Source organism: Tiliqua scincoides, chromosome 2, assembly GCF_035046505.1.
Source record: "Tiliqua scincoides isolate rTilSci1 chromosome 2, rTilSci1.hap2, whole genome shotgun sequence".
Taxonomy (NCBI): Eukaryota; Metazoa; Chordata; class Lepidosauria; order Squamata; family Scincidae; genus Tiliqua; species Tiliqua scincoides.
In genome coordinates, this window is record NC_089822.1 from 66,611,450 (window position 1) to 66,624,176 (window position 12,727).

At 40.5% G+C, this 12,727-nt stretch overlaps 1 protein-coding gene across 4 annotated transcripts in view; it reads right to left on the reverse strand.

The window, feature by feature from the left end:
- The window catches only part of LOC136642132 (transducin-like enhancer protein 4), a 153,654-nt gene that overhangs the window by 60,409 nt on the left and 80,518 nt on the right, over positions 1-12,727 (reverse strand). For 2 of the 4 annotated variants that reach the window (XM_066618377.1, XM_066618375.1), the window contains one exon: positions 1,654-1,855. In XM_066618377.1, coding sequence (XP_066474474.1) covers positions 1,654-1,855 — 202 coding nt within the window. Of the gene's footprint in view, positions 1-1,653; positions 1,859-12,727 lie in introns of all 4 variants that reach the window. The other 2 variants (XM_066618376.1, XM_066618374.1) reach the window with 1 other exon arrangement.

Here is a 12,727-nt window from a genome sequence, read left to right on the forward strand (position 1 = left end):
AGAATAGTCAGTTTACATGAAGTTGTAAATATCTTGTACCTCCCCAAAACCTGATCTCCCATTAAATACTAAATTGCACAGGTATATAATAATTACACAGAACTGTTAACCGATGTTATAAGTCTTGAAAATCATCATTTCAATACATCTAACTGACTGAAATGTAGCAATAAATACCTATGCAGGTAGTCTGGGAATCCATTGGGAAAGACAGAGTTAAATGATTTTTTCAGAAAGAAGAGATGAGAACACAGTGCAGTGTTTAAGCACTTTACTCCACTTGTATGTTTTAGCACTAACCTTTATAGAGTGTCTTCTAGCCCACTGCAGTATAACATCTAACAAGTATACCTGCTTAACAATGCCATCTGAAAACTTCAGAAAACAAGGGCATTTATAAACGAACTTAGGGCACAATCCTGTGTGGCAGATGGGCCGGCACAAGTCCCTTGTGCTGTAAAACACTTTCACACCGACGTAAGGGGAGATAGGCAGATGTGCAGACATGTGCTGACCTCCCTGCGCCAACATGGGCCCCAGGCAGGATGAATTTACACTAGTCAAGCTCAGCCAGCATGGAGTTTTGGGGGGTGTAGGGAGGAGGTGGGAGGGAGGTGTTTCAGGGCAGGGGAGGGCAAGTCAGCAGGCATGACTGTGGGCAGACAAGGCCAGGATCTGGCACTTATACCAAATTCTGACCCAGTTCCTGGGCAGCCACAAGCATTCCTGGGCTGCTCAGATTTGCTCCACCTCATCAGGTGGTGCAGATTCGAGTAGCCTCCCCAGGTAAGGGGAAAAGTTTCCCCTTACCTCGGGCTGACCCACAAACTGCCCAGAACTTGTGCTGGATACAGCACAGGCCCACTGGCCTGCCTGTTCCAGGTCAAGATAGGATTGGGCTGTTAATTACATATACAAGAGTGCTCTTCTCAAGTTCACCTACACTAGAAGCATGCATGCAGTGCCCACCACCGTCTGCATGCCTCTGGGGGTCTTCCCCCCAGAATTGGTTCACTGAGTGCAACATTGGCAAAGGGGGAACTTGCATGTGTAGAACCTTCACACTAGTGGGACCACCCCCAATCATGTGACAGCAAAAAAAATCTATCCATATAAATAGCTCTTCCTTGCCGATTTCCTACTCAACATGCAAACATAAGGGGAGGTCCAGGAGGCACAGTCCTGCTTCATCCCATGCATGCAGGTGGAGACAAACACAAGAAGGGAACTAGTGCAATGCATGTACATGCTACATTACACAGGAAAAATAAACACATCCCTGCTCCCCAAAGAACTTACAACGAAGCATGAAACCAACAGTGGAAAAGAGAGCAGGAGACAAAAATGCAGGCAAATGCAAGTCTCTCTTCAGGTTGATTATTACGGTCAGGTACTGAGGCTTAAGGCAACAGGCCATGTGGATTTTGCAGAAGGATTTGAAGGAAGTGATATGGAACCATACGCCTTTTAAGGAAAAAGAATTCTGTGCATATGGATAACTAGGGCAAACAGACAATGGGCAAATTTAAGGAAGGAGACAACTGGTCAGATGAAGTTCACGAATCTGAAACTCTTGCCCTCTGGAAACCAACCTTTATTACACACCTCATACATTGCAAACCAGGCAAGCATTCTTTCCTGATTCCTTCTTACCTCTTTGATGATCGTTGTCATGATGCTTCTTTTCATCTTTAATTGGGAGATGGGACTGCCCTCCAAGGGCACTGGACAAGGCCAGGAGGCCAGCGCTGCTGCCAATGGGTGGAATGGCTGGTGGCTGCAGTCCTGAAGGGTGTGGAGTGAGAGGCACTGGGAGACCATGGCCATGTGATAAATGCTGGGCCTGGAGTTGCTGCTGCTGTGAAAAATTAAACACAGATATTGAATTTGTTCCGAGGAAGAGAGCCTAAAGCATGGTTAACTGTGTGCTGGATTGCACTTGTGTGTTTTCAAGGGCTGTCAACCAATCAATGGCTTTGCCTTTTACAAATTAATCCACCAGTTAAAAATGGTACAGTGACTTGGTGCAGGCAGGACAGCTGATGAATGTAACGGTTTCTCTTGGCTGAAGTGCACAATCATTTATTGTTTGAAAAACATCTTAACGCACACATTGCCTGAATCAAGAGCTCTGTTTTGGGCCAAAGTGGGGGGAAAAGGTTGCACATTATAAGCTTTATTAAACTATTTTTCAACTGCACCATTGAATAGAACAAAAACTGACATCTCAAGTGCAGCTCCTTCAACATTATTCTTCCAGGAGCAGTTATACAGATACACATGTCTAATCAAAACACGTGAGTTAACTATAAAAGCAGTAATAAAGTTTAAAAAAAAAAGAAAAGAAGGAAAGCTGAAAATTGAGAAAATTAGCATTAAACTGTTCTCCCAGAGCTGCTGCACACCATGCAGCTCGAGTTAATTTGAAAGAGGAAACCTGAATTAACAATCCAGAAAAGGAAACTGGTTGCAGCCACCGTTTTAAGTCCTTTAAGTGTCCTCAGCGGTACTTGAGCAAATTACTAAAGAAAATCTAATGTAGCAAGGCTTGGGTCCTCCTGTAGGCTTGCTCAATAATGCTGAAATAATTGGGCACTCTGTGCACGTTTAGTGATGCTCGAATGAAAAGCTAGAGGCCTGCCCTTGTACACTTCTCTAGCTGCTGACTCTGTGTTGTGACAGGTTTATTTGAGTGGGACTGTGATGCATGCACCAGTAACTGCGCTGACAAGAGTTTAAAGTCATTTTTACCAGTACACTGGCAACACATAGAGAAAGCCCTTGAGAGGTTAGAATTGGAGTGCTTGACCTCAGTCAAGGCTGCATCAAGCTCTCTACTATACTAACCATTGTGGGGTAGATGGTGTGTTGATGCTGTTGACTAAGGGGGGAGGGAAGAGGAAATAAGGTGGTGGAGAGGGAGAAAATATGTCATGCTCAATCTGTCCCAACAGAGGACTGTTTCACTTCATAGTGGCACCAACAATAGTCCACTTCCCCCAGCCCCTGCCGTTGCGTATAATTCACAGAGCAACTTTGAAATCTGCTTTCACTTCCACAAACTAGAACCATCTTCCATGAGCAAAGAAAGCCTTATTTTACTGCTTCCTTCCACTTCAAGCTTTTCAGAGCATTTTCTGAAGGGACAGGAGTAAACAGCTGTATTACTATGCTTCCGAAATAAACCCACACCCAACCATTAGGGGTGTCAAACTCATTTCACACAGAGGGCCCAAGTAAGCATTCATGGTGCCTGCTGAGGGCCAGAAGTGATATCATTAAGAGAAAGTGACATTATTAAGCAGATGATGGCCAGAAATAAGCACTTTGTTCTCACACAGAAACTTGTTAGCTGCAAATGACAAAAGAGAAAATGTGTAAATCCTGTTCAAATTTCCAAGATATGAGAGAGTCCAATTATCATGCTGGGAGAGCCCAATTATCACAGGGGCCAGATAAATTGCTTTCAGGGCCTGCATTTGGCCCACGGGCCTTTTGTTTGGCATCCCTACCTTAGACTTTCCCTTGCCTATTATCTTAATAGCAGCTCTATACTATTAGTAAATCTTAGCTTTCAATCAAATTCATTACCTTAAAACCCAGTGCACATAATCAGCTCTCACTTTATCTACACAAACATGTAATCTCCACCAACTTGTTCTAAAGTTTTGATGATGGTTCAACATTTGGGGCTTCTATTAAAAGTAACATTAATCTTGGCGCTATAGCAGGTTTCCCAGGTCAAAAAGTTTCAAAATAAGGAGTGTTCCTTAAACTCCCAAAAGACAGAATACTTGACACAGACATTGTGATTCAGCAGTTTATCCTTCCATTGTCAGCTATGGTGGGGAAGTTTGAACCATATTGCCTGCTTTGGATTAAACCTCTGTTCATAGAATGAAATCTGTGCACGTTTAGTGACACAATATAGCAGCATTGTAGATGCAGAGCTCTTAATCATAGCCAGAGTCCTTGCAAACAGGCCTTCTAAGGGAGGTGCAGAAGTTATTCACAGGGAAGCTGACCAACACTCACCTCTCACCCAAAGCCAGATTTTGTGCATCTCTTGATAGGGTCAAGAGGATCAATCCATATTTGGAAGGGTAGGGAGAGATGCCCCCCCCCCCCGGTATCTGCCGATTCAAGTATCCACAGTGGGTTCCGGAAAGGAACCCCTGGGGAGACAGATTCATGCCTTACGTGTGTATAAGCAAGCGACACACCCAATCCTACCCTGAACACTGCTTCAGACTATTTTGGCCAAACATCGCCAAATTCCTCCCACCCACCCTTCCTTTATACCTGACAAGCTTCATCAATTTTGTATTTGGGTGGCAATAATACAGTGCGAGAATCAGTCTGACTTTTATATATACATATATAAAGTTTTATTTATATATATATAAATATAAATAAAATTAAAAGGGGGTGCATGAGAAAGTGCATGAACCTTAATAATGATTTCACTGCCATTTCCTAACAGCAAGATCTGAGATATTGATGGCAAGCTTAAACCTCCTCCCAACATATCTAAAAAGGATCAAATTAAAAGCACAATGTGCTTATAAACCATGGACAAATTAGCTTCTAATGTTCTCTTGTTAGAGTCAGCACATTCAGAAGTCTATTTTCCTGGAAAGGATTCAGGTTTCTACTGGATATATTCCAAGCAGCGCCATGCCAGAGCAATCTAGTGCTTTCCCCCTTACAGACCCTGAAAGATCGTTGCCATTATCCAAAATAACCCTAACATGCTCCTCCAATCCAGAGACAGTTCTAAATTCAACTGACAAATTAATCTCTTAAAGACCTCTCTTTATATCTCAACCCACATGCATGCTGTATATACATCCTTTCCACATTGCCCAGAAAATAGAGGCAAGATCCAATTAAAATATTCTCATTAGTATTACTATTCAAGTCACACTGCATACAAAAACAGCTCCCAGCTGAGGAAATAGAAGAGGGGAGGAGAGAATCAAAGAACCTAGAAAGTTATATAGGTACAGAAGCAGAAAAGAAAAACAAACTCTGAAATGCTAAACATGTTAACACAGAACCCCCAGTATTAAAGCATCAGCTAAGGCCTATTTCATATTTCTCCTTTGCCCTACAGAAACACACCCCAACCCCATTTACCCTAAATTGTTCTTAACATAATTCAGGAGCATACCATACCTCATCTTTTCCATTCCTAAACTGAAAAGCAAAATTTAACAATGAACGCTCAAATACCAGCCCTCCCACCCTCTCCACACACTTTTAGGTGGTACTTTACATAAATTTTCCTATTCCTCCAATGTAACAGAGGAGTTGACTGTTTTCACATGCCTTTCCAATCTGTTTGAGCCATCTGAGTTTGTTGTCCTACATCCCTTCTTTGTCCTATAGGAACTTTGACTGGCCTGGTGTACCTTGGTACCAATTGCTTAGTACAGGTGTGCTACAGACAGAGGCAACCTGGATGATCATATTCCTTATTACAAGAACTAGTAAATTAAATGTGTCAGATGGACACAGATCAACCTCCCTGCCTTTGCCTTTCTTCCCAGACATTTGCTTAGACTACATGTTCTTGAACCTTATCCCCCTCCAACACATTTCCAGCCAAATGCCTCAAAAACATTCAAAACAAAGGGTGACTGATGCTGTGATATTCTTTATAAAGCAGTGATGTGACTTAGTATTCAGAAAATTCAGTACAGGTATAACCTAATTATCCATGGATTTTTTACCTGCAGTTTTATCTCAACATGATGAAAAGGGCCCTTTAAATTAAAGGGAAAAAGTCATTTAACAATAGCCTCATTAATGTGAGAGGGCAGTCAGCTGACAATCCATCAATCATTCTCTCTCTAGGCACTCAGAACAGTTTTACTCCTTCACTCCAAGGCAAGCAACCCCTTCCTTCCCCTGAGCATGTGAAAGAAAATCACTTTGCTCTGGGTGAAGGGAGAGGTTGCTTGCCTTAGAGTAAAGCCTTTCTAAGTGCCTGGAGGAAGACTGATTGATAGAGTCTGCCTAATGACTGTCTTACATCTCAAAGGTCAGCAAGGCTATTTTTAAATTGCTTAGCAAAGGGACATTGTTTTTTAAATGGATTTGCTTTAATGCAATTTTTGCTATCCACATGAGTTCTGGAAATGGAATCCTCATGAATAATGAGACTCAACCTAAATTATTTTTGTTCTTTCAAAAAAAAAAAAATTGCATGACAGCATTCACAAAAGAAATAAAATCGTAAGCAAGGGGGCAGGACATCTTCACTCCATGAAAATAATTATGTAAAAAGAAATCACATCATAAAGAACCTGTCCCAAATAATTGCATTATTATCTGAACCTCATGAAGTTTAAGAACAGCAACAGCACTGCACTTCCAACAATGTCATGTGGCTATAAAAATGTGACAGTATTCAAATCAGGCAACCATTGTCAATCAGGCACTACAAAAAGTGCTTGGAATTCATTTGGAAACAAAAATTCACACATTCATCCACATTTCCTTCCACTTCAACTGTTATAGATTATGGTAAGTAAATTCATGATGTGATAGGACATATGGTGCTCATCATAACCCTTTTCTCCATGAAGTCTGAATTTCTCATGTCAACTAAGCCTTCATGTTCGTTAAGTCCAGCGTAAGCAGGAACTTCCTTCTTGAGGAAGCATCATTTGAAAACCTTATAACAAAAGCAGAGATAAGCAACTGGATACTTCCTCAAGAACAAATGCTAGGATGCACAGCATAATATACTTTCAGGGCCAGGACCAGGTTGGGAGGGCCAACCATGGCTGGGAAGCCCAGGATCTGGCAAGCCATGTATGCCTTTGCTTCTCCTAGCATGACATCAAGAGCATCTTGATTTGCATGTAGTTGTATTCCTTCCCATGTGCTGGTGTTGGGAGCTAACTTAGTGGATGGGCAGGAGGTGTGGTCTGGAGGTTAAGCTTCTGCCTTGCCTGAAGAAGCTAAGTGGGAGTGATCACCTTGGTCTGTGATTTGGAAAAGATACCAATACAGCTGATTAGACACAGTGAATACAGAGCCATGAGGAGTTGCTGTCACTGCTGATCACTGGGCTGTACGCAGGCAAAGGAGTCAGCTCAATAAGCTGCAAGGTGAAGGAGTGTGGAGGTCAGCTGCCAAGAACTAATAACACCTGGCTGATCTGTGATTGCCCCTGTTGGAAGCTTGGATGGCATGTGTCGAATGACGACCACCACGTTGTAAGGGAAGAAATCTGGAAAAGAGGATTCTATGAGTTTCTCATAGTCGGTTAATTGTAAAGACTCCATTTGTAAAAACAATTGAGTTTAGTGATAGCCTGCCTATGTGAACTGCTTGGGGCCTGTAAGATTCTCACTCATTGTGAGTCAGTGAGAAAGGCAGTATAGAAATCCTGTAGTAGTAGTAGTAGTAGTAGTAGAAGAAGAAGAAGAAGAAGAAGATCCACTTTTTGCAAGCTTTCCTTTCAAAATAGGGTGTGTACCATTTTTATCAGAAAGAAAAACTTTTCACATAACCCCAAACCTCCTTCAGAAGCAAAGAAAAGCTTGACTAGATTTTCTGTAAAACTAAAGCCTGGTTGAAGGAACATACCCACCCACACCCTTTGGACTACATTCTAAATGCCCAACCCCACCAAAAAAAAAAAAAAGTGGCAGGATTTTTAACATAGCTGAGAACTAGCACCCTTCAGTTTCTACTTCACCATATACAGGGTATATGTGAATGCTTCTTCAATCCTACAGCCACCAGCATAAACCTGATGAGATTGAAACTGAAGAGCAATTACAGTACAGGTCCAACCTTGTTATACACTGATTTTTTTTTACACAGATTTGAATCGACACGAATGGCCACTGCAAATGAGAAGGAATGCGCTTATCCCTGGAGAAGGGGAAAATGCATCCCTTTAAAATCAGTTTTAAAAACTGCTTTTCTTACTGTTGTAGATAGACAGTCATGCATGTGATACACATACAAGATGAAAAATTCATGGATTTTTCCATCTCAATGGGATGAGAAGGGTCCTTTAAATTAAAGGAAAACAGTTGTTTAACAATAGCCTTGTTAATGTGAGAGAGGGCAGCCAGCTGACAATCCATCAATCATTCTCTCTCCAGGTACTTAGAACAGTTTCACTCCAAGGCAAGCGACACCCTCCCTTCCCCCTGAGCATGTGATAATACCTATGCTCTGGGTGAAGGGAGGGGTCCCTGGCTCTCCTGGAGACAGACTGATTGATGGATTGTTTGCCTAATGACTCTGTCTTAACATCACAAAGGTCAGCAAGGCAGTTTTTAAATTGCCTAGCAAATGAACTTTGTTTTTTAAATGGATTTGCTTTAGTGAGATTTTTTGCCATCCAGGTGAGTTCTGGGAACTGTACCCTTGCAAATAATGAGACTCAACCTGCATATTTCAACTATCTGAAAAGAATTGTATGATATCAATTTGAGCTGCGTGGGCTATGTGCAAACAAATGACACAGTAATACACTTATTTATTGCATCTCTCAGTATTTCCTAGAACATGCAAACAAAAACATGAAACTGACACACAGTTAACCCCTTGTCTGCCTACCCACCATGACAATCTGTGTACAGTATACAGCAGGTAGCCAATTTAAATTACTGCCTTTAAGTTCAAATGCAGTTTATTACAGACAGCCTTTGATTAAAACAATAAAAAAACCAGAGAAGAAGTTATTGCTGCTGCGAGGTTACAGTCTATTACTAATTTATACAATACCCTCCCTGACAGTTCCAAACAGGACCACATTTAGTAGGAATGACTTTTACTAACAAACTGAGTTCTTGCCATCCAAAATTTACAGAGAAAATGCTCCCCTCCCCTCCCTCTGCTTTAAATCAAAATGTTCAGAATGGATAGGGACAGCCAAGTCCTTTCCCCAGCACAGATTCAGAAACAGACACTCTCAGTCAGCACTAATAAAGGTACGTCAAATAAAATCAGCCGAGCTGTGCCAAATTATGCCAGCCAAAAGCCTAGCCCTTATTTCTTAACCTTTGTTTCAGATCAAAGACCCAAAGAGTAAACTCATTTGAAAGGCAAAAAGCAGCCTTTCGCACAGAGAGACAGAAATTCCTCCCTGTGTTAAGCACCAGTGCAAAAATGCATTAGCATTTAGCAGCATGAGCCACGGACCAGTGGCGCCATGGGGATAATAGCATGCACTGATGCTAAGTTTTTATTAGAACTAGTGTGCACTTATCTATACCACATGGCCATCAAGAGATTACCCCATATGTCCCCAAACTCCAAATATCTCATGAAGGGTGACACATTGCGGTTTTATGACGGTCAGTTTAACAGTTTGTTGCAAAATCTTTAACCGATGGACTACCTGCTTTAAAAAAAATGACCTCTCCTTCAAAAATGGGGAACACGGGCATTTCAATCTTAAGCACAGAAGGGAAAATACTGACAATCACCACATTAATTCAAAAGATTTACTTTTCAGAATAACATAATAAGATGAAAACAGCAAAATGCTTAAAAATGAACCAAGACTGCCTGAAAATATTACCTGTTAAATAAATGTGTGTGTATGTTTATAATCTGTATGAATATATTACACATACACATGCATGCGTGCACATATATATCTATATATATGCATGTATGAATAAGAAACAGTACAGGCAAAATCATTTAAATCATTTCCTTAGTAATACAAGTAATATTTAAATAGATTTAATAGTACTGCTCCAAACCAGTGAATTATGAGTTTAAAACCTATTAAAATGTAATGTTTTTTTTTTCCCTGAGCTGAGGGGAGAGAGATTTAAATCCACTGAATTTTAATATTTCAGCTTGAGCTGCAGGAGGTAGAGAAAGTCCAAATGAACTATTCCATCAGCACCATTCAAGCATGAACATTTTAATCAGTTTTACTTCCTTGGAGTTCTCTAACACAGTTTACGCTGTCATTCTGAAAGCACTTAACACAGAGAGTGTGAAAAACCACCAAGGCTTGTTATTGCCTTCACAATTGATAGCAAATAATTTTGCAGGCTTCCTATCATTAAAGTGTCACTGCCTAAAAATTGAGGTTCAGCACTTCTTGTGCTAAATTGTATTTTTTGGAACATCACAGCATACCTGGTTCTTGCATTTTTGCTACATTTCTCTCTGCAATAAACAGGCACACAAGTACTAGCTGCCATCTGTATGTTGCAACATAAACAGTTGTTTATGGTAACAGCATGCAGAATGTCACATAAATTTCTGTGTGTACATATGTATACATGTGTGAATGTATGCAAGTGTAAGAAAGCCAAATGATAATGGAAGCAAAATTCAGATGGGACTGAACAGTCATCAGGCCTGTGCTGCACCTCCCTTTTCAGAAATCCCAAAATTTAAACTACACTTCAATCTCCTAAATTGCTGGCGTTGCCATCTATTCAACGTCATGGGATCATCATATGAACTATCTCCAGCTCTCATATATTTTAGCACCAGAATGACACTACTGGTCAACTGGTTTCATCACATGCTGTAAGTAAACCTTCCTAGTAGATTACTACAATTATTACAATCACTAAAGTCCTTTAAGAGTAATCTACTGAAATGGCTGGAACCTTAAAAGCTACCTAAAAACCTTAAAAGATACACCCAAAAGGTCACTTCTTTCCTTGGAAAGAGAGGTCACCATGTCATATCACAAACTACTTTTGAAACTTCCTCTTAGTTTTAAAAGCGGTTTGACACATGGATGGAGGGAATGTTGAAGAAACAAACTTAAAGCTCTGTTGAGAATGCAGTTAGTTTGAGGGCCGTTGATCCAGGCCTCAAATGTGCAAACTTTCTTTTAGCTTCATTCCCCCTCTCTTTCTGCTTCTATTTTCTTCTATCTGTAGTCTGTTCTCTATCACCTCCTCTTTCCTGCCCATTCATTTCTCAAAATCTCTTCCTTCTTCTACTCATCTTCTAATTTCAAAAAAGGAAAAAAAAAATTAAACATCTTCAGTTGTTCAGATACTCAATTACATTTGGTGCCATCTTGAAACACAATATTTTTTTAAATTATCAAAGCACCATATATGGTATTGTTTAAAACCCGAACTAAACTCTGGAACCACCTCCTCCAAAAAAGGGACAAAAAGCAGAAAAGAATGCACATACATTGCTAGAATAACCTCTCCACTACAGACTACAGGTTCAGTCAATATCAAAATGATTAGAATCATCATTACAGACCTAGTAAACAACTCAGTCAATACTTAAGCATTTGCTTATCTACATCAAAGCAAATGGAATTTAAATCTTTTCTACTAAGATCAGTGGGAACCAACCCATTTGACCTTGGTTGGTTCATGTTCTCAGGACCCAATATGCTACCTGATGCAGGCTCAGAGCCAATGCCCCCGAGCTGAAAAAATAACCGAAACCCTTACTGTGCACTTTGAGGGTTGTGCCAAAACCCAGAAGTGCTCAAGCACTTCCAGCTTTCAACAGAGCATGCGAGGAGCCAGCAAGTAAGGAGATGGCTTGTTTTGCACTCAAGTAAGCAAAGTCAATCAAGAAAGCAAAGCGAGAAACCAATCGTACTTGCATTGAGGAAAGCATAAGAACATAAGAACAGCCCCACTGGATCAGGCCATAGGCCCATCTAGTTCAGCTTCCTGTATCTCACAGCGGCCCACCAAATGCCCCATAGCAGCATTTGGTCTGAGAGTTTGAGATAGCAGACTCAGAGTGATAGACACCCTAAGTACATAAGTCCCTTAAGTCCACCACTCCTTTGGACCCTTCAAAATCTGCTGCCAACACAGCCACTTCTAGTGGCTACAAGGATGGGCCAACACACAGGCATAGCTAGGTCTGACACCCAGGGCAGTGCTTTTTTTGTAAAAAAAAAAAAAAAAAAGGTGCAGGAACTCACAACTTGTTTATCTTTTATTTATTTATTTATTTTTAAGCCATTTTTTATTGGAGAAATAAGTAATAAGATACAACTAGCCAACACGTGATTAACACGTACAGAGAGGATAACAAAAAGGCATTCAACACTATTGAGACATATTGAATTTATTGTATTATGCAAATGTTCATAATAAATTCCAAAGTTTTGTCCAATTCTCGTCCGACAAATCTTCTCGACTCCTTTCCTTGCTGTTAGTATCTATGGCCGAATGTCGTCCTCTGAGTAACCACAGATCAACGTATTTTGAAGGATCGAAAAGTCTCAGAGGTGGTCCGACAAGTTTGATGAACAAAAGTGCTGAAATTGTCTTAGTCTTTAATGAAGCTCTTGTTGGGGTGACAATTAAATTCATCTGTGAAAACCCACGTTCACATTCACTTGAAGAAATGGGAATGGTATTTAGAGTCTGTATCAAATGCAACAGTTTTTCAGGATATGTCTTTTTAAGAATGTATTCACGGAATCCACGAATCATTTCTCTTTCATTTAGTTGCAGTCTGATTGACAAGTTTCAAATTTCCACTTCTCCAAATGTCAGTTGAGTATTAACATCTTCAGGCCAATGTTTTTGATCAACTACGTGAGACCAATACGCCAACTTATCATCTTTGCTATCAAGCAATCTTTTTTCGATTGACTCTTTCAACTTTGTATAAAATGTATTTGCGTCAATGAGAGGATCCTTTCTTGAATCTTTAGCGTGAAGTAAAACTCCATGAAAGTGAAGATCATGTACAGCAGCAACAGCGCATTTATAATAGGGCCCAG